Raw genomic sequence first — 23,423 nt, 5'->3', positions numbered from 1 at the left:
CCAACACTCGTGCTGTGCTCTTATTTATGAGGCACTGCCCCCCCCAATCGATGTTGCTGATTAGCTAAGGGTTGAGTAAGTAGGGAAGAACAGACAATCTATATTATTGCACAATAGGGATTCTTCTAACTCACATTGACTTTGCAGCGGTTAGGAAGTGTTACACATGAGCACTATATAATCTTACCAGAAGAGCACTAGGAAACAAAATACATTCCTTTTTCCCGATGGGAATTAATGGACAATAAGGGCTTTATGACATATGCAAGTCCTTCTTCTCAAAGATATCATACAAAATTGGGTTAACAACATGGTGCAGACCTAAGACTGTAGACTAGCACTTTTTTTGCTCTGGTCTCGTTTTAATTTTAACAATTTAACATCGCTGTTCTCATCGACTCTTCTTAGTTTTGTGGGCCATTTATTATGACATTGTGTCTTTCACTTAAAAAAAAAGTTCTTTAAAGTTTGTGGCTCACCTAAAACTCTTTACCCTAAACGTAATAGAATGGCTCCTGGTCAGGTGAGTTATCTAGGATCAAATAGAGTTAGATCAAAAATGTTTCACAGCCTGTAGTGTAGTTTTGGTCACGTAGGACTACCGTATTTGCTCGATTATAAGACGACCCTGATTATAAGACGACCCCCCAAAATCAAAATATTTACTTAGGAAAAAAACAAAAAGCCTGAATATAAGACTACCCTATAGGAAAAAAGTTTTACTAGTAAATATTAATACATGTAAACTAATTTTCATATTTAATAAAAGCTATGATTGAGAAAAATATATTTTTTATTTCCTTTTATTTGCCCCCCCCCCAGTTATGCACATCTGCCCCCAGGCTTGCCACTCTGCCCCTAGAAATGCCTTATAACCCCCTATTTGCCACTCTGCCCCATGATGTGCCTTTTAACCCTCTATATGCCACTCTGCCTCCAGAAATGTCTTATACCATCCTATATGCCACTGTGCCCCATGATATGCCTTTTAATCCCCTATATGCCCCTCTGCCCCATGATATGCCTTATACCCCTATATGCCACTCTGGCATATAGGGGGTTAAAGGCATATCATGGGGCTGAGTGGCATATAGGGGGTTAAAATGCATTTCTGGAGATATATACTGCTAACAGCAATCACACTCCTATCAAGCCAAGGCAGCCAGTACATGCTGGAACCTGGGGATGTTAGAAGTGTGATTACAGCCTCCCTATGCCATGCTACCACCCCCCTTACACATCCATGTTATTGCACACACACACTCATTCACAAACATTTAAATACTCATTCATTCCATTAATCACACATACTTCACACATTAATCACAAAAACCCTCCCCCACCCCCTTACCTGAACTGCAGATCTCCCACTCGAAGACTTCTGCAGGGGTCCGGCTGTGCGAGCAACTTCTCTGGCCCCGCCCCCAGAGGAAGGAGGGGGGAGGTAGAGTTATGTGAGGACTGTGCTAGCTTCCTGTTTCCTGCTGCTAATAGCAGAGACGCTGCTCCCGATCAAAGCCCGGTAAGCAGCGCGGCCCCAGCAGAATTAGGTCTGATTAGAAGACGACCTCGATTATAAGACGAGGGATATTTTTCAGAGCATTTGCTCTGGAAAAAACCTCGTCTTATAATCGAGCAAATACGGTAATTGAAATTTAATAACATTAATTTATTCAATTATCACAAACTCGCCTTTTATTTCTAAAACATCTCGTCCCGCAATAGACATTCTTCAGTCATCCTTATTTATGCAAACCTTTCTTTCTAACAATACGAAATGCTTATGTATCATCATCACTGATATTAATTGCCTGCTTTCTTTTTAATATGTAGGTCAATACTATAACATAGGCGTTTTATTAATTATTAATAGCTACATGGTTACCCGTCAATGCTTCAGTAAAGAGAAGGCTTGTCTTGCTAAACCTAATTACAGTATATTGGCTAGAGATAGATAGATAGATAGATAGATAGATAGATAGATAGATAGATAGATAGATAGATAGATAGATACTTTAAGAAGCGGTCAGGAATATTTTCTGAATTTTCACATAAAAGCAAGTCTTTCATAAGTGATGTTTTATGTTTGTGGCATGAGATCCTTCGGGAATCCTCTAAATTGAAGCATGAGAAAGTGTTTGTGTCTGTAATTATCTCGCATATAAGTTAAAGGAGAGTTATGTGGTATACAGCTGGAAACAACAATTTGTCTAGTGAACACAAGCAAGTAGTTATATTGTATATTGGATGGAGATTGATTAACCCATATACTTGTAGCCTTACGGAAATACCCAGGTCGCCTGTTATTATGAGATATGAGGGGTGAAAACATGGTTGAAGCATTTACTGAATCCACTGAATAGAATAGGAATAATGTCGTAGTGCTGAATAATAATAAGAAAAGCAATACCACTAGACCTCACAAGTTTCCATTAAATTAAATAAATTTAAAAAAATTCCTGACTACCCCACTAAAGAAGAATGCATATTACAGTACACTTTCCAAAACTGATTGGCTGCTTGAAGTTAATGAATTGAATAGACCCCGGCTCGCAGTGTTTACCGAGCCAGAGCTGGATCTAGCTGACAGTAAGTAAATCTCATGCAAGTAGATGTGTGCACACCTTAGAATCGTCTGCAAAAGTACATACCCTACCTTTGAGACCTTTTGTAATATTGCTAAGAAAAATGTTAAAAAGTATGGGTCCCAGAACCGATCACTCTGGCACCCCACTGGTAACAAGGCCTTTTTTAGAATATACACCATTAACTACAATCTGCTGCATAGATTTTTCCAGTCTTGTTTAAAATCAGACACTTATTGATTATGGTTAGCATATGAAATTTTAGGATCATGATTCCTGTTACATCCTATTGTGCAGGCAGAAGACGTACATTTAAACTGTTTTTTTTTTTTTTAAATATAAAATAATGGTTGAAAAATAAAAGGAAATGTAAGTATTAAACAATATTAAATAAATATGAAACAATATACCAACGGTTGCTTTCACCGTCTTTAGTCATTTCGTCATTGTTAACGTAAAATGTGTTAATTTTTTTATCACAGAGAAATTATGAAAATTCAGGGTTTTTTTTTTTTTTGTAACGTCCAAAAAATAGGAGCTATGCCATGTGAAGTAGTTTAGTTTTTTTAAATGTAATTTAGATCTATATATAACCAGTTCCTCTTTACCGCCAAGTCCTTCAGCTTATTATCTGTAAGAAATACATTTCCCTTCCTCTTGGGTTTCACTCCCTAGGAGTCATCGCAAAGAACATTACCAATGAATTTGCCAGTGCCGAGCCAATTTGTTGAAGATTTAATTTTACCTTACAAATGAAATACCTGCTAGGAGTTCTGGAGTTGCGCGGTTAACTATATAGAGATGTACATTTCAACCATTGGCAAAGTACCAGAATCATGTAGGAACAAACCGTTTCGTATGATTTGACACGCAATCCTGAATAATTGGACTGAAATCGATGAAGCCTGAACATCATGAGCTAAATATAATTAAAATCTGGGAAATTAGCTGTTTCCATATATTTTTTTATCAGTAACAACTTCTTGACTAAATCTCTTTTTATGACCTAGAATAGAAGCCAAGCTGTGCAGTTCTAAATCTGGTGTGTTTCTCTTGCTAACCATCTACAGCCAGTTACTGCGTGTATTATATATATATTATATAATGAGACATGTGTGTGCTAGGTGGGGTGCTTAACCCCGAGATCTGGTCAAACCTCCAAATATACATCAACAAAAAAGATACAAAAAGGGACGTATACACTAAAAACATTAAAAGTTTCAATATTCTTCTGTTTTCATAAGCTTTTGTGTATTTGGAGGTTTTGACCAGACCTCAGGGTTCCGGACCTCATTCTTCCAAAAAAGCAGATACATTCAGATACTCTGCTTCAGTGGAAAGTGGGAAAGATATTTTTAAATCCATGGAGAATTAATGGAATTGGGGAATATTGTTGCATTTTACATCCCACTGCAAAAACATGGTGCTCTGGACTCATGCTCAGTAAGAGAGACAGTCCTGCTTTTTGTTGGTCTGTTAAAGGCACTTTATAAATCTATAGGTATCAGTACAGATATCACCAAACAGGAATCAATATACGTGTTGCTCATTATCTTTTGCTTTGCTGCCACAAGTTCTCAAGTCTTTTCTAAGAATTGTTTTTCTCACCATTTCTCACCTTTATGTCAGTTCATAAGTAAAAAAAAAAAATACGTGTCTTCGACATCACCTCTAGATCTGAACTGTATATATTATTTTAACCGACTTCACATGCAAAGACAACCGTATCACCTCTAAACATGCCTTCAGCATTAATTTGAAAATGCAACCATTCTTGTTTTCCCAAGCAATCAAACCTTAAGAGATGTAAGAATTGAAAATATTCTGTTTTGCTGCAGGGTTTAGGCATGGGGACAAAAATGCATTTAACATAATGTATCTTTTAAAAACATCCACATTTCATTGCTATGTAATCTGCCATATATATATATATAAACAGGGAAAAGAAAAAATGTCGGTGCGCTAAGCTAGTCACAGGCTCAAATAATACAAATGTGTAATACGAGGCCTACCAAACAGGTGTAAGCATGCTGCAAAAACAGTGTATTGGCTGTACAATGTATAAAAATATAGGGAGGTATAGGGAGGTATAAGGCATATCAGGGAGGCAGAGTGGCATATAGGGGGGTATAGGGGGCAGAATGGCAAGCCTGGGGGCAAATGTGATTAACGGGGGGGCGGTTGGCAAATAAAAGGAAATTAAAAACAAACATTTCTCAGTCATAGCTTTTATTAAATATGAAAAAATTGTTTACATTAATTAATAAAGAAATAAAAGTTTCTTACAAGAATATCGTGAAGAATAATGTGGTCACTGTTTTGTTCCACTGAATAAAATTGAACTTTTTCATCTAAAATCTTTTGCAGCAGCAAATGTTTTGATTCCAAAATCAAAGGGCAGGGTACATATATATGTGTGTGTGTGTAAGGGCAGTATACATGTATATGTGTGTGTATAAGGGCAGTGTACATGTATATGTGTGCATGTAAAGGCAGTGTATGTATGTATATATGTGTGTTTATGGGCTGGTGTGTGTGAAGGCAGTGTGTAGGGGTCCTGGGAGGGAGGCTAGCAGTAGCCTTTTTTAATTAAAAAATTCTCTGCTGCTTGGACTACTCTTCCAATGATGCTCAGCCAGCATTATGGTGGACACCTGGCTGGCTGAGAATCATAGGAATTTTAGTTCACAGCTAGCATCTGCAGCTTTACTGTTGCTGCACTTCCCATGACGGTCAGCCAGCATCATGGAAGGGGTATGTCTGGCTGAGCCTTATGAGAATTCAGTTCAATGTGTTGGTTATTTTTAATATGCATGACTGTGCTGATAAAAAGGAAGCGTGTTTTAAGTGGCGATGCAAGTGCGACATTTTAAAGTGAAATTGCTTGTATTGGTTCCGCGAGATTTAAAAAAAAAAAAAAAGTGTCCCTCTTTCACATTTTGAAATGTTGGGAGGTATGCAGATCTACTTAGGGGCGCCTACTCTGCGGTGGACTGGACTGACTGCTGCTGGAGGAGCGGGACAAGTAGTGGACAGTAGGTCTAGTAGGCTACAGAAGACGACTGAGGTGGTAGGAGAATTGGGCCTCTGTCTCACTGTTCCCTCGAGGTGCTGGTGATTACTACTGAGGGCCGGAATATGACGTTATATCCCGACACAAAGCATTAAAACTTTGTGCGCACAATAGGAGTAGTGAGACAGAGGCCTTAAGCTCCCACTGAAGGACTAAAGCAAGATAAGTAATTAAGAAAAGTGGGGGGATAAATAGTGAGAAGGGGTAGAAGGGTAAGAAGAAAAATAAAGAGAAAGATATAGGGGAGAGATAATGATGGGTAGATATAGTGAGAGAGAATAAGAGAGATGGAAAGAGGAGAGATAATAACCAGAGAAATAGAGGGGAGAAAGGGAAAAGCGAAACTGGAGAGAGAAAGAGGAGGAGAAATGAAGTGAGTGAGGAGAGAAAGAGAACAATGAGAGATAAAAAGAAAGTGGAGACACAATCTGATCTACCGTGCAGCAGCAAGAAGATGTCCTATTAAATGCCTTTTCAGGACGTACATGTACGTCCATATAGGAGTGAAGGAGTTAAATGCATTACTCAGTTGCTCTATACCTGCAATACTGTGTTTCCGTATGTTATTTATTTGATCTATACCTGAACTACACGGGGAGGAAAAGAAAGGTGTAGCACATTAAAGAAGGGGTGATATGGACTCTGAGGGTGATCATGTGCCAGGCTCCAGCTCTTCCATTTCGTAACAAAGGATGAAGAGAGACATATGTCCCGTCAACTCTGCCCCCAAGGGTGAAAGACAAGGGGGCAGCAGAATTAGGTTTTGCCTAAGATCCTTGCATTAGCCCTGAGTCCAGCCCTGAACAACTGTAGTCTTGTCATTCCCTCTGAATGTATGTCCTGTAAGAAGCACCGCATAAATTGTTGGTGCTATAAAAATAAAAACTAATAAATAATAGTAAAACATGTCCTAATACCCTTATTATTCTCTCTATATAGTTGTTCGTTTTTCTATAAAGTCTACTTGCTTTGATTCCTGATGCTAATTACAGCAGCAAGTCCTTGGAAGCAACTGCTTCTGTGTAAATAAAGCTTTGCTAATTTGAACACCCGCGTGGTGGTGCTGGGAGGTGTAGTTCCTCTGGTTAAGCGTTCATGGCTCTCACGGACGGCGCATCGTATCTAGCGGAGCTTGTAATCAGGTCAGACGTTCCGGCTTCCCCCACCTCCTAGCAGCAAGCAGGGAATGGCACCGAAAGCCGACGCTCGAGTCTGTCCCCCTCCCCGCCCCCAGAACTGAGTGGTCCAGGCCAGAGACCGTATTTGTGGGTCGCGGCTGTCATTGCGGGGAGGGAGCCTCCTGTTCGTCCGCCCAGTTGGAGATGTGAGTGTCCGCGCTGTCCATGGGTCTCTCCACTTTGCGTTGAGGGCCACCCGAGCGGAGGGGGCATAGTATTCATAGGCTTTGCGGGTCTGGAGCATCCATGTTGCGGCAGTTACGGTGGGGTAGCGGTGCCGTGCCGTGCCCCTCAGGCGTTCAATGAGTCTCAGTGATAATCAACCTGCCGCTAGTTAACTCATCACGTCCCGAAATGGACAGATTGTATGTGTTGCTGGGTTCGTTAACACACTAATTCATGTACAGTTCATGTATGTGGCGTGTCAGCGACATTATACGTGCTACATTATTACACTTTGGAATTACTTGTGTTGCTGATGGCGTGTTTTGTATTATTTATTATTAACTTGATATTAACTTTATTATGTCCAATAAACAGACACGCAAGTATGTTTGCATCCCACCTGTGGCATTTAAAAGGTTAAAAATGAACCCCAGTTTGAATATGAGATCCATGTTACATGTCGGCTTGTCGGCCTTTGGTGGGCTTTTAAGTAAAATAAAAACAAAATCTGTTTTAGAAGATGTATATAAAAAGATGTATAGTATGAGGACCCGCAGCTTCCTTTTTATAGCTGATAAATCTCCATTATATTTTCAGCCTTCATCATTTTTGTAAATAATAATAAAAACATACATGGTGCAGTCACAATAATTGCATTAGGTAAACCAGATAATCTAGCCTCGTGACCTGCTGCTTTACAAAGGATCAGTCCTGATTCTGTGCTAATAATTCCGTATTCAGATTACCCCAAAGCCAGGCGCTGTCAGGCAGTCACATGAAAAAGACAAGCGTAATAATGTGCTGTTAGTGCAAAGAGATGCACTTTTAAAGGGACACTCCAGCCATCATAGGCACTAAAACGCATTTGACAGTCCCTTTAAATTTTTGTTTATCCATTTTGCAAATGCATGAGGGGATTCTGCATTTGCCCCTTTCCACCCCCACCCCCAGCTAAATGCCCTGCAGGAGATGTTTTAAGCCGCGCGCATCCCTACATGTCATATACCCCGCTCCAGGAAAGTGCTGCTATTGGTTTCAATGGGGTTACTTTCCTGCCACTGATTGACTGCTTCAAGCAGCCAATCAGTGACCAGAATAGTCAGAGCATTGGGTACAGCAGGGCAGCCTCTTCTGCTTCAGTTAAGAGCTTTAATTATAGTTTTAGTCTGGGAATAGTGCATCGTGTAGTACTTATATAGTACACATGCATTTTTCAATACAGGGGATGTCAGGTTTGGCACTAGATTTTCTCTTTAGCATGAACCAGATCTGTGATACAAAGAAAGGGTTGGACACTAAGCGTTGAGTTTCTTTGGATGCATTGTATTCTAGGAATTTTGGATGGTCAACATTTTCACTAACCTTAGCAAGCTTTAGCTAGAAAGAAAAATAGATTTCGTGAGAAGTAGGGCTTCCCGTGTTTTAAAGATATAATGTAAGTACTACTTAGGTGAGTGGCTAGTGTTCTAAGCCTTCGTAATCCTTTTTGGCTTTAGGAAAAACCTTGTAGATTCGACTTCCTTATGGCTAGTAAGGAATGTAAGGAAGTTCTCCTTTACTGAGAGAGTACTAGATAAGTGGAACAGCCTCCCAGCACTAGTGATGAAGACTAACACAGTGAGGGAATTTATACAGTCATTGGAAAGACACAAAGCCATGACCCGATCAAATACTGATATGGGTTTGACTCCCTTACATCAGGAAAAATGGGCAGACTAGACGGGCTGAATTATTCTTACCTGCCTTCAGATTCTAAATATCTATGCAATCTACACATCGTGATTTTCTCCAACATGCAAATATATAGCTTTTTCCTAATAAATAGAAATGTTTTATTGAAACAGCTTTACAGATGACTTATTTTGTTCCCAACAGTGGCGTTATAATTAGGATAATGCCATCCATTTAATAAACCGTTATATCCTATGTTAATATGAGAAGCAACCACCATTTGTTTTGTTTCTGTTAGCACTTAGACCCTAAAATTCTCTGTTCTTTTACATTTATTTACAATGTACATGCTTTTGGCATTTGTGTGTTTTTATTTATAGTTTTTTTTATGTATTATCTCATATCACATCCAAGAAATGCATAGAAACCATGCATTAGATACTGCTTGGGGAATGTATAATAAAACAAATACTCTTAGCTATCCCGTGGCCATTGTTTTGTTGAAGTTAAGTTTGTATTGTAACCACAAGCAACCCGGATCACCTTGTTTCAAGAACTTTATGGTTTATGTACTTCTTTGTCCTTGAGTATTTGTTGTGCGGCTCAAGTTTCAGTTGCCTAAAATAAACCTTTTTTTTTTTTCTCTCTCAAATGAAATGATTTATGTGCAGTCAAATTCTTGACTGAAATGACAGATTTTCACTTATAAGTTTAACACAACCGTGAGACTGTGCAGCGGATTATTGCTCCTGCAAATTGGTTATTGTGACCATTCGGAACAGCTTGTTACCGATGTCGAAGTAATAATAATTTATTGTTTATATAGTGTCGTCATATTCCGTAGCGCTGTACAACGGGTAGACAGGACATAACAAGAGGAATTCACTTTTCATCGGCCAAGCCATGCATTTACTAGAGCTGTCCTAAAACAAGGACCACCAACGATCAAGTAGTTATCTCTAATGCAATCAGGATATATATATATATATAACGAAGGTCATATCCTTGTCCATAGCAGATGTCTCATGTTAGAAGAACGCGGAGTGTTTCCTTTTAAGACATTTAATACTTTTGTATGCTGCATAGTGCTTAACACCAGGAAGACATGGCTTCTAAAATTGTTCCTGACTCATATTAATGTCCGAAGGCTTTGCCTACACAAACCTTTTAACCTGGCACCTTTGTATGCATCGCACACGGCTCTCCGGGAAGATTCTTTTGATGATCTCGCGATTCTGCATTGCAGAAATTTGCTGGATTTCCATGTTTTTTCTTTTGTTTTCCAGGAAGACGTATATTATTTATGGCTGGTTTTAGACATCATGCACCATCGTTGGCTCCTGCTTCTTGCATGCTTTTGGGTTGTTTTCATGTTGATGGTTGCAAGCAAGTTCATCACCTTAACCATGAAAGACCCTGAAGGTATGTACAGGTGTCTATTCTTTTGAGAGGCATTTTTTTTAGAAAATCTAGTAGCTCTACAAGCCAGATGGGAGTATTTGTTTCAATTTAGTTACAAGACCATAACTTGGTCAACCAGGTGAACTTGTACAGCAACCCAGTGACACCTGAGTGTGAGCCAGTGACAGGTACATGTCTAATGTGATAGCCACAATCTTTCCTATGAGTGATATTATCTTTGGTTAGTGCCCTGGGCACAATACTGTAGTTGTATATTTTGAACAAATACATAATTGTGTCCAACTTTGCAATTTTAATTGTTGATCCGTAGACAAGGTGTCTGAATGCAACTGATGCCAAATTCCCAATCCCGATATTGGACTACTCTTCACACGTTATATTGTATGAAATACTAGTAATGACGACTATTTTGTGATGCTTGTTTTATTTGTTTTCTTTTTTTTTAATTATCTTTGATCAAAGGTTTTGGAGTTAAGACAGGCTCGTTAACGGTTTTGCCCGAAATAGAAAAAGTGACTGTGACAGAAAAGAAGTTACAGATTGAACCCCAGGTATGCTGTGTACTGGGTAAATATATAATATTACTAAAAGCAGTGAAAAAAAAAATTAGTAAATATATAGGTATATTAGAGAAATGGAATCCATAGTTGATGCTTTTAATGGACCACGTAAGTTTTGGAGACCTCGGAGGTCAGATGGAAACTGAATTTTTTGTTAAAAGCTTTTATTCAGGCGATGATGATCCATGATGATAGTGTCATCCAAAAAATGCATGCGTGCTACATTAAAATGAAACTGTTATGCCCAAAGACATACATTTATTGAATATATTTCATCATAAATGATCAGATCCAGCTTACGCACTGCAGAGTGCATGATGGGTTTTTCGCCTCCTTCTCAGAGTTGAATAAAATTGCATATGATGTACTGACAAAAATATGTTTTATTTTTTTTGCCTATTGCCTGACAATTGGCTGCACATGGGTAGTAATGCCAAACAAAATGTTTGTATTTAATGCCATATGGGCCCATCACATGTGTCTGCATCATTAATGGCAGGGGGCTGCAATGACGGGCAAGCAAACAACAGAATATTAAATAGTTACAGACTGCTAATTTGTTGTGGGTTTTTTTGCATCAGCTATAATGAACAAATACTGATCCTTGGCTTTTGCTGTGACATCTGTTGATGTAAAGAAATGGCTCTAATTAAAATAATTTGGGGAGCAGGGTGCTTGGTAGCTCTATTTAAGTTTGGATCTAGGAGCCAGAATGTTTGAGTTTTTGGTATTTTGTTCATGTATTTTTGTTTTGGTCTTATCTCCCCTTTCCTTTCACAGAATATATGTAATAAATAGAAAGCTCTGATCAATACATTACATTATTGGAGAAAAATCAATTTTGCATTTATTAAATAAAGTTGATAAATGCATTAGTACATTATTAAACATAAACAAAGCAACATGAGTTTACATGGAATGGAGCATACTATGCCTCTCGCGTCTGTGTACCCTTTAGGCATGTACGCGCCAAGTGATGCCCTGTGCGGCATGCATCAGTCAAGCTGTCTCCTGCTAACACTCTCCATCGCCTAGATGTCACTAACCCCCACCCTCACCCCTGACACGCTCACACACTCTAACGCTCATTTCCATGCTAAAACCATACACTAATACACACTAACACTATATGCTGACATACACACTTATGTTAATGCCACACAGTAACACACACCCCACCATAAACCCTAATACCACTTTGCTTAAGCTTTTGAGAGCAAAATTAATCTTAACGTCACGTTGCCCTAAGAGTTAAGAACAGATTGAGTTAAAATGTGTAATTGGCTGGCTAGCCAACAGCGAATTCCTGTAATCTAATCTAGTTGTGATAAGGACATAAGGATTTTCATTGGTGACATTTTGAACACATTGATTTTGGCATGGTGTTGTAGGGGGATTAATTAGTTGAAAATTGAAATGCATAAATAGTTTGCTCTGTAGAGGCTGCCTGTGTAACTGCCATCCGGTAAAGTAATAACGTACATTCCCTTTTGTGCCAGACCTGCTTGCAGCCTGAAAAAGCATAACGGTGGCTTGGACATGCTGCTTAGAAAGTCTGTATCATGGCGGCATGCAGAAGTGTTTCCCGAAGCAAAAGCAGTGTTTTGAATGTCTTGCCAGATATTTGCATCAGTATAACACCATTTGTATAAAGGGAATACATTTTATTTTTTTGTGGACTTTTGCTTGTTTGGATAAGCTAGACTTGTAACATTGCAGCTTTCATACCAGAAAACTTCCTATGGTAGGGGCTACAAGGAGCTTTTACTTCTTCCAGGGGGCGGCTACGTGTAGAGACAGGGCTAGCCATGCTTAGAGATGCGAGTATCGCCAGGCATCCGTAGGTGGTTGAAGGTGGGCAAGGCCACATGCTGCTCCCTTGGCGAGAGAAAAAAATGAAGCTTCACCCCGAGACTCCAGGTCAAACCCGCAGAGTTCCCAGATTGACAGTATTTTATTGCATTCAGCATTTATTCCTCATCTAGTTGACGTTCTAGACCAGTGATGGCGAACCTATGACACGCGTGTCAGTGCTGACACGCGTAGCCATTTGGGGTGACACGCGCAGGATTTCATCCTCGGCTCCTGCACGGCCGCCGAGGACGAAAGAATCTGTGCTGGAGGAACGGGGGGGGGGGGAACGTGCAGTAGCGTACCTAGCGGGGGGGGGGGGGCGGTCCGCACCCAGGGACATCAGGGGGGTGCCAACTTGCCCGCACCCGGCACCCCTCCAGAGACGGACAGTAATGTCCGCCGCTGGAGGAGCAGGCTCGCAGGGGAGCGGTATCGGAGGTCTTTAACAGACCACCGGCTCCCTTGAGTGATTTTAAGCCGGTTCAAGGATCTCCCTTGAACCCGGCTTAAAATCACTCAAGGGAGCCGGAGGTCTGTTATAAAAGAGGTCTCTTGGAACACCCCTCATCTGATTTGCATCGGGTTAGGGAGGCGTGATTGTCAGGACAGCGATGAACCTCTGAATAAGAAGACCTCCGTTATAAGACAAGGTTGTTTTTTCCGGAGAAGCCCCCCCCCCGTCTTATAATCAAGCAAATACAGTATGTCCTACAAAACAGGCCCTAGATGACAGAGGATGTAATAGTACGAGCTATAGCTTTTGCATCGGTGGTACACCAATGGTACACAGGAGATCAAAGATATGGTAAAAATAGCAAAAAGCTTTTGCCATTTAGGTAAGTAAAACCCCTGGTCACTAAAGGGTTAAGCACACACTATTTTTATTACAAATAATTTTCTTATTTATGATTGCCTGTAAACTTGTAATTGAATTGATTGTGTTTGCGTATACAGCCTGATAGTTCGGAAAAAACATGTGGAATCAATAAAAGGTTACGAGGCGTAACAAGTCTTTAGAGGCTTGGCAATATGTCGACCTTACATGCATGATAACCGCTTTTATTTCTCCGATAAGCGGTTCCTTAATCTGATCTTCTGGCAGATGGTTCGTTTTTGCAAAGAACACAAACTGATTGTAAATATTTATGCATTTAAACAAATCCACTCGTGTTTCATCTGTTTGTGTTTGCTTGTGGTAGCTGCTGTTCTTGGTAACCTAGGCTGATAATCTGTTCTGGGCCAGGTTGTGGACATTTAAATTGGGGTATATTCAACACAGTTGTTAAAGATTTATTATAATAGATCTTATTATGGTAGACCATTATTAAAAAGATACATAGTAAGTAAAGATTGAACTATTACGCATTGAACATACAACCCTCATTTGTCCTGTTTTGTGTTCTATAACATCTGTGTTGCAAACTGCTAAAATGATAAACTGGAGGACCAGTTTATTGAGACGTCTAATCATTAATTGTTGTTAACGGAGGATAACGCATGTCTAAAATCTAATCATCAAGTGTAAAAGCTAGCCAGTGACAACTATAAAATGCTATGAATAAAGTTAAAATCACAGTATATGAAATATGATACATTTAAGTCAGATTTTCAAGACGATCGAAAATCAGGTCTGTAGAATTTTTTTTTAAATTGACAAATTAGATACTAAATTACAAATAAATACAATTAGGTACTAACAAAATACTGGATATTAACAAACTAGTTTTTTATTCCGTGCCAGCATTGTAAGGGTTAATTTTATAATCATGGGGCCCTGTATGACAGGTCATTCTGTCACAACCCTCTTTACTGTGTTGGCTGAGGCATGGGCGTAGGAACCCCTAAAAATCTGGGGGGGCAGCATTTTCCCCCATCAGATCCCCACTTTCTCCCTATCTCTCACTCTATCTACCCCCTCTCCCCCCTCTCACACTTTCTTACTATCTACCCCCTCCCTACCCTCCCTTCTCACACTATCTACCCCCTCCCTTCTCACCAGCTACCCTCTCCCTATCGTCCCCTTCTCACTAGCTACCCTCTCCCTACCGTCCCCTTCTCACTAGCTACCCTCTCCCTACCGTCCCTTCTCAACAGCTACCTTCTCTGTACCCCTCCTTCTCACTAGCTACCCTCTACCTACCCCATCTTCTCACTGTCTACCCCAGGGGTGTCCAAGTTTTTTCTGCAGTGGGCCACTTCATCAGAATTGTATACGTGCGCGGGCCGCACTCATTTTTCACTGTGAGAAAATATGGCCTTTAATAAAATATGCAGATTAAAATAAAGTAAATGACACAAAACCTTTACTTTTCCTCTCACTGATTTCTGGGCCTAGAAAGTTTTGTGACTACAAATTCAGGATAATTAAAAATGAAATAGTTCTATTTATTCTAGGGATGCACCAAAATGAAAATTCTGGACCAAAACATTCAGGGTTCACTTAGCCAAAACCGAAAATGACCCCCTCACCTTTAAAAATAATTATAAAAACTCACATTTTTAATAAAAGTAGGTAACACACCACAATTGGAAAAAAAAATTAGCAATATGACTTGGCATGATAGGAGTGTGATTGCTAACAGCAATCACACTCCTATCATGCCAAGTCAGCCAGTACATGCTGGTACAGGGTGGCTGTAAGTGATGTGCAGACCCCATGCTGCTGGCAGCATCAATACACAGGGGGGGCAGCTAGCTAGGTTTCAGCATGTACTGGCTGACTTGGCATGATAGGAGTGTCATTGCTAACAGCAATCACAGTCCCATCATGCCTAGGTTCCAGCACTTACACATCCATGCTATCACACACACAGTCATTCATTCATATACTCATTCATTCACAGATTCATTCCCTCAATCGCACATACTCATTCAAACACCCTCCCCACCCCCTTACCTGCACTGCAGCTCCTCGATGCCGCTCACAGACTTCAGCAGGGGGTGCAGCCTCCCTCTGCGTTCTCTGGTACTGCCAGAGGAAGCAGGATGTGATGTGATGTCGCGTGAACTCTGTTTGGTTCCGCTTCCTCTGTGCAGTATAGAAGACCCTCCCACAGGTAAGTAGCAGGGCTCGAGGTGCGGACTGCGTAAGATCGGTTGCCCTGGCTGCCGATCTTACGCGGACTGCACCTCGAGGTCTTGTGGGCCACATCTGCGGTGTTTCTATTGGGGGGTTCCTACGGCCCTGGGGGGGGATTTCTTCAATATCGGTCCCCCCCTCATGAGTTACTGGGGGGGGGATCTGTCTCCCCCGCCCTCCCCCGGTTCCTACGCCCATGGGCTGAGGTAGTCTTTTCTTAAGGAGTCACTTTATTTATTGTATACGATGGGCTTTATATTTCTATTTTGTACCCATTGCAAATACATGGGGAATCTGCTAGCATGCTTTTGCCCATTTCTCTGCCACAACTATTTGCCATGCAGGAGATGAGTTTGTCCAAATTCATCTCCTGATACATGATTTATTTACTGCCAGTCAGCTCCAGGACTGGCTCTGCAAGCATTCCAGGTGGAGCTAACAAGACTCCTTTCCTCCATTGCTCATGTGCAGTCCTCCTGTTGAAATAAATACTTTAAGCAGCCCACCAATGGAGCAAAATGAACACGAGAAGGTGTTCTGCAGCAGCTCTGAAGCTTTAGTTTTTTCCCTAACGTAATTTTATTTTATGGCTTCAGAGAAGGCATATTAAAATATGTTTGAGGTGGTTTAATAGGTACATCCAAAAAAGGTGCAGCGAGATTACCTTTACATATTTTTGTATTGACTGCCTGGACTTTCCCCTGTCAGCAGAAGCCCAGATCGCTGCCTTTCTGCCAACTGATCGTGTGTAATTGTGATTGGCATGAGCGCTGGTTCACCATTATGTAAGGAATGCCTGTTTGCGTGATTGGGCATTCCCTTCCAGTAGACATCACTGCTGACACCCACCAGAGGGTCACTGGAGGACAGGAGAGACTCGGCAGAAAAAAAGTGTGCGTTTCCTTCAATTGATGAGATTCCAGAAAACATAGTTTTTTGAATGTTTGTTTCTGTGGTTTCAAATCAAAGCACTATTTTTGTACAAAAAATGGATGTATAATTTGCGTAGATACATCAAACAAGGAAAACTGAATCCCGATAAAAACCACATATGGTAAAATTGGCAAAAAAAACCCACAGAACGTATGGGACTAAGAAGCCTTGGGTTAATGTGCATTCTCTTTATAGGAGGCTGTATAACTCCACAACATTGTAACAAGTTGTGCATCAAAGACAATTCTGGTGGCATTTATTTTAATAAAAAGAAATGTATTTGTAAGGCTTGAAAGTCTGTTACCTATGTACTTTGTAAAATGAACAAAATACACGCTAACCCAGCCCTACATAAACTGCAGCAGCTGTTTTATTATTGCCTTTGTGCCATCTTTTTTAAAGGGGCAGATTAGTGATCCTGACATCCCTACTAAAACCTTACTATGCCTTTTACAAAAATCAATAAAAAATATAATTTGTTCCCTTTAGCCAACTGCAAAACCTCTAAAAGATGTATTACGCACAGAACATATACACATGGAGCGACTTGAGCTTCTAAGGGACATGTGCCAGAACGAATCCTTTGGAAACCTCTCTCGTTCAGCTGTATCAAAGTTTGTGTTGGATCGGATTTTTGTGTCTGATAAGAAGAAGATCCTCTTCTGTCAAACTCCAAAAGTAGGGAATACCCAGTGGAAGAAAGTACTGATTGTTTTAAATGGTAAATAATTGCATTTTATTCTGTGTTGTCTGTATCTAATGTGTATTGGGACGTTGCCTTATTGGAATAATAAATGTATCTGTAGTTGAGCATGCATGGTTTAAGACAACAAAGTCTATCTAGTCCAACAGTTTACCTTATAACATATTTATGTTTCTTGGAAAATATCTGGAATTCCACAGGCGCATTTCCTTCTATTGAGGAGATTCCAGAAAACATAGTCCATGACCATGAGAAGAATGGGCTCCCAAGGCTCTCTTCATACACTGAACCTGAAATACACGAGAGGTATGAAACATATGTGCTTTTACATCTTAAAAATTCTAAATAGTTTACATGGGGCATTTTACTAATAGTTTAATAGCTAACAAATACAGCTAAAAATCAAAACCCAATTAAGATGTGTAGATATGAATCATAAAGAGGTGGCTTATTTTAAAGTTATCTCCTACTTTTCTTGAGTAAAAGTACCTTAAGGCAGTCTGAGATTTGAATTAAAAAATCAAATACAAAACAAGTTCAGAATACAGTTGATGATGTGAAGATAAGTGTTATACTACTGTTTTGTTTTGTTTGGGGGGGGGATTGGTGATACTTATGACATAACTTTGTTTTTATTTCCTAGGCTTAATTCGTATTTTAAATTTTTCATTGTACGAGATCCCTTTGAAAGGTTAATCTCTGCTTATAAGGATAAATTCGTCCATAACCCTCGTTTCGAGCCATGGTATAAACATGATATTGCTCCAGTGATCATCCGCAAGTACAGGAAAGATCGTCGGGAAACCAAGGGAGGCCTGCAGTTCCAAGACTTTGTGCGATACCTAGGTGACCCAAACCACAGATTTCTTGACCTCCAGTTTGGTGATCATATAATTCATTGGGTGACATATGTAGAACTTTGTGCACCATGTGAAATTAATTATAATGTGGTTGGACATCATGAAACTCTTGAGGAAGATGCCCCATATATCCTGCGGGAAGCTGGTATTGACAGGTTAGTGTCTTACCCTACAATACCTCCAGGGATCACAACCTACAACAAGTCCAAGGTCGAACACTATTTCTCCAAAGTGTCCAAAAGAGACATCAAGCGTCTTTATGCAAGGTTTGAAGGTGACTTCAAACTCTTCGGATACAAAGAGCCAACATTTTTGTTTTGATGTTACGCTGCCTGTTTGCACAACAGTTTCACTGTGGGATTCTGAACAAAAACAACTCTAAATTCATCTTCTACTCTCTTTATGAACAAATTGAATTGATTTTGCATGGTTATGGCTGGGTCTTCTAATCATTTGGAATTTGCACTTCACCCAAACTACCATGATACTTTGCCAGGTTTCTATAACATAACTGGAGATCAATTAGCCTTGGTCACTGAGTGACAGTAGGATGGATGAATGGGGTTTAAATTCAAATTCATAGATAAGTATTTTATTGCTGTCTTGCAGTAAACACTGTGTATTAACAAGGTATTTTTGACATGAACATTTTAGAACCTTCTAAACCAACCCTGGAGTCTTGACAGCAATATGTGCTGTACATGCGCTCCAACTGCTTTGGATATTGGGGGCTCTGTGTAAAAGAGCTATACTGGTGCAATCCTGCTGATAGCACCAGTTTGCATTAAAAATACTCTTTATACATATTCCCCACACATGTATCACATCATAAAGAGTTGGAAACTTATTGAAGTTGCATGAAAGTAAACATGGCTGCCAGGGTATTTATATCTAGCATCTTTGTAGTAGTTGCATCATAATAAAAATTAAAACTGGTCTCTTTAACACAGCCTTATTAGTTTCTGTGTATGTTAATGTTACAGCATACAAACTACTATATATTACAATTCGACCTTGACAGCGCGCATAATAATTATGCACTAGACCCATCTCCTTCAAATAAAATTGCTTTAGATGCAGCTAAAAACTTTTAGATACTCTGTTAACATCAAACGTTCAGATCCAGTTGGAGTATTCATGTATTAAATTTTTCAGATGAGGCAATAAATCCAGTAAATGATAATGGCCTAGACAAATCGTTCTCGTCAGATCATTAGTCACATTCGATCTTCCATAGGGGCAAACATATAGTCTCTCTTAACAACCAATAAAATGCTCCACGATTATCCTCCCCAGAGGACTTTGATTTTGGAGTGGATCTTCTGTGCAGTGCTGGCACATAGAGTGATTTCTAAATGCTGTGATTACTAAACCAGAAGTTCACCATAATTGCTTTAGACAATAATAAAAATTTAAAATAAAGCCCAGGACCTTTCTTTTTGTTGTAATCATTGTTTTGTCATCTCAAGGTACAATTTTTTTTCTCACCCCCCCCAAACAAACAAACAAAAAAAAAATACACACTTTTTAGATGTTGGTTTCTGTGATTTGGTTGTGTAATGTTGTAAAATAAAATTTGTAAACTTTAATTAAAAAAAAAAGATTTTAAATAATGCAACAACTACCCTTTGCACAAGAAAATATTTACATATTCGAATACCAGGACCTTCCTAAATTAGGAAAACATAGAAGGAACCTCACTTGATGATCGTGATGAATAATGTGAGTTTTCTGATGTATCCTTTGCATTAAATGCAATGTATTCACGTAGAAATGTGACATTTGTTTTCTATGCATGTGGAAATGCATTTGAGTAACCTATGAATCCAGTAGTAGTAGAAGACTAGCGTGTGCCCCCCCAATGATTTATATTTACATTGGGTTTTTGAAAGCCCCATTTGTCATGTACAGTATTTGCAACTGGGAAATACAGAGGTAATTTTATATCGTATTGGGCCTCATTTTTGCCAATGATGTCTCTTCACTGTTGGCTTCAGAGAGGCAAACAATAGCCAGTAAGAATTTAGCTACCGCTATTTTGGCCAGCAGAATACCAGTGAACTCCCTCAGATATTGTCAGAAGAAGGAGGCAGAGTTAGGATAAGCTTGCTGGATCAGAACCAGGATCCCATTCGGAAGGCAGTAGCAAATTCACAACACCAAAATTATGATCTGCAAGCAAAGTCCAAAAGTGTATAAATAACACCGTGAACAATAAAACCAAAATTACGTGCTCTTATAGTGAACAGTAAAATAAAAGTAATACTTCCCTGATTTGGACCGCAGCACCCAAACAACACTCTCCTCCAAGTGTTAAAATATGAAACCAACGAAATTTAGATGGGGCGCAGGTACATATAAAAGGGAAAAAAATAATAATACAATATAGTGTAGATGATTTGTTCAATGTGAAGCTTAAGTGATATAATGCACTCACAAATTGAAGAAGTGAATCCAACCCATCAATAGGACTGTAAATAATCTTTAATATTCTTCTTGAGAAAATCTAAAAAACAAACTTCAATGGTGCAGTATTCCAAAATCAAATATAGAAAAATGGAAAAAATGCACTCACAATTGTATATGCACTACAAGTGCATATATAGGCGTAGAAAGTCCACCAAAATGTGGGGTATATCGAACTCCAATTGAAAATCGACGCGTTTCACCCGTAGGCTTCTTCAGGAAAATCAATTGAAGCATATGTCCATAAAAATTCAATGTAAAATCAGCAGTCCGTAAGTATTTTCGTCTTCTTCATCTGTTCCTTTATATCCACTTCCGCATATCGCCGTTTGTTGACCTTTCCCCTTTGGTGTCATCACGTTTTTTCGATGTTGTCATGACGTTTGTCTGTCTTCTTGTTCATTAATAAAGTTTATACAGAGCAAAAAACCTTTTCGCCTGTATCCGGGAAGATCTTTGAACTCCATTTATAGGTCGCGGGTGGACTCAGTCTCGGGGAAATAATGAATACATTAAAAGCGGACTAAAAGGATATAACGGAAGAAACGAAGGCCGAAATGGAAGAAAAACCGGAGAAAGAACGAAGAGAGAACGGAGAGAGAACAAGCGTGCCCGCCCTATATGTTAATTATGTATGTATTATGCCGTACGATTGAAGTATATGCAAATCAAAACTGAAAATAATGTGACTGATAATATCTTTTATGTATGTATTATGCCGTACGATTGAAGTATATGCAAATCAAAACTGAAAATAATGTGACTGATAATATCTTTTACCGGAAGAAGTGTATTATTTTAATTAAATCAAAAACAATATATTGTTTCTGCTTCGTATTAAATAAGAATATATATATTTGTTGCGTAAGTGATTCTCATATGTGTGTGTTGTATTATTTTCCTTTGTGTGACGTGTATGTTTTATATTTTGGATTTTTTTTTTAAAAAAGATATTTTAACTGTGTCTCTAATAAATTAATTAACCCGTGGTGTGTCTATCGTTATCTCAAGTGCGTGTGTAGTGAATGGACGGCTGGATGAATGTGTGTGCGTTAATAAATAAATAATGAGTGATGTGTGTCTGTGTGTGCAGTGTATTCATGGATGAGTGTATGTCCCTTATATCATAAACTGAATGAATAAACAAGTGATTTTTATTCTTAAGTGAATGTGTGTGTATGAATATGTGCAGTGTCTGAATGAATAAATATAAATATATATTCCTGTACCTCTTAATTGAATCAATAATTGTCATTAACTATATATATATGTTCATTCGATATCTAAAATAACTTGAAAAAATTTTAAAGTGTTTTTGAGAACATCTGAAAAGAATTAATCCACTTTTATGTTATGTAATAAAATAAAATAAAAATGTTGACTGCCTATTGGTGTATATAGAAAACAGTGCCAAATTAACACTAAATGATAATGATAATGACCCTAAAAATGATATAAAAACTACTATTAAAGGAAATAATAATATCTGTATTATTATTAGTGTATAAAAATAATATCCATTTTAATGTTAGTATATAAAACATTAATAGCACTGCAAATGATACCAAAAGTCATAACTCTAAAGGTGGTAATATTAAAACTGACCCTACAGGTAGTGATAATATCAATTTGGAATGAATATATAAAACTTGATATAAATACAGAGAAGTGGCTATAGATATCCTAAAATAATATAAATAAAATAAGATGTAATAAAATGTTAATAAAATATTAATAAAAATATTAATAAAAATGGATGCAGAATATCTGTGGATTACCAAATAAATTAGTGTTAAAATATTAAATATGATTCTAAAAAGTTGCATCAATCCATAAATGCTAAAATATCTATTTCCATATTTAACCCCTCTTTTTTATGCGTTTGAAATTTATATATCCATTCGGTTTCTCGTTTCGCTAGTTGTTCCTTAATGTTACCTCCCCGCCAGTGTGATGACACCAAAGGGGAAAGGTCAACAAACGGCGATATGCGGAAGTGGATATAAAGGAACAGATGAAGAAGACGAAAATACTTACGGACTGCTGATTTTACATTGAATTTTTATGGACATATGCTTCAATTGATTTTCCTGAAGAAGCCTACGGGTGAAACGCGTCGATTTTCAATTGGAGTTCGATATACCCCACATTTTGGTGGACTTTCTACGCCTATATATGCACTTGTAGTGCATATACAATTGTGAGTGCATTTTTTCCATTTTTCTATATTTGATTTTGGAATACTGCACCATTGAAGTTTGTTTTTTAGATTTTCTCAAGAAGAATATTAAAGATTATTTACAGTCCTATTGATGGGTTGGATTCACTTCTTCAATTTGTGAGTGCATTATATCACTTAAGCTTCACATTGAACAAATCATCTACACTATATTGTATTATTATTTTTTTCCCTTTTATATGTACCTGCGCCCCATCTAAATTTCGTTGGTTTCAAAGTCCAAAAGTGAACTGGGTCAGGAGTACCAATGTGGGTCACACAAGATATAAAGGAGAGACGCGAATCAAGGGCCAAGGCTAACGGCAGACTAAAGGCTTGTAAACCTTGCTTCCTGATTTATTCCAGGTCAGGGAGGGAAAAGCCTGTCACTGATGGGATTCAGGCGTGAATGACGTACGGTGGTGACGTGAAAAGCTAACGAGAGTCAGACCTGGACATGGCTTAATCTGAATGGTGAACAACAAATGTTCTTCAGGCCCATAACCCTTCCAGTGAAGAAAGTACGGAAGAGTGCCCCGATGAAGTCTAGAATCTAGGATACTTTGGACCTCAAATTCAACGCCTGTCTCGCTAGGCCAGGTGCAGAAAGCAGTCTGTGGGAAGCAGTTGAGGACGAAAGGCTTGAGAAGAGAGAC

General features: G+C 38.9%; 1 protein-coding gene across 2 annotated transcripts; it reads left to right on the top strand.

Moving 5' to 3' along the window:
• Nucleotides 1-6,709: 6,709 nt before the first annotated feature.
• On the top strand, nt 6,710-19,032 carry CHST10 (carbohydrate sulfotransferase 10). 2 transcript variants are annotated; one of them, XM_053455100.1, is made up of 6 exons: nt 6,710-6,982; nt 9,959-10,094; nt 10,557-10,645; nt 17,010-17,241; nt 17,424-17,529; nt 17,867-19,032. In XM_053455100.1, the coding sequence occupies exons 2-6, from the start codon at nt 9,995-9,997 to the stop codon at nt 18,402-18,404; spliced, it is 1,065 nt and encodes a 354-aa protein (XP_053311075.1). In that variant the 5' UTR covers nt 6,710-6,982; nt 9,959-9,994; the 3' UTR covers nt 18,405-19,032. The 2 variants fall into 2 exon arrangements, with proteins under 2 accessions (XP_053311075.1, XP_053311076.1); XM_053455101.1 differs by having other exon boundaries at nt 6,735-6,800.
• The last annotated feature ends 4,391 nt before the right edge of the window (nt 19,033-23,423 follow it).

The sequence above is a fragment of the Spea bombifrons genome, chromosome 2 (genome assembly GCF_027358695.1).
Source record: "Spea bombifrons isolate aSpeBom1 chromosome 2, aSpeBom1.2.pri, whole genome shotgun sequence".
In the NCBI taxonomy this organism is placed as follows: Eukaryota; Metazoa; Chordata; class Amphibia; order Anura; family Pelobatidae; genus Spea; species Spea bombifrons.
The sequence above is the reverse complement of the archived record's forward strand: the minus strand, read 5'-3'. Positions and strand labels throughout refer to the sequence as shown.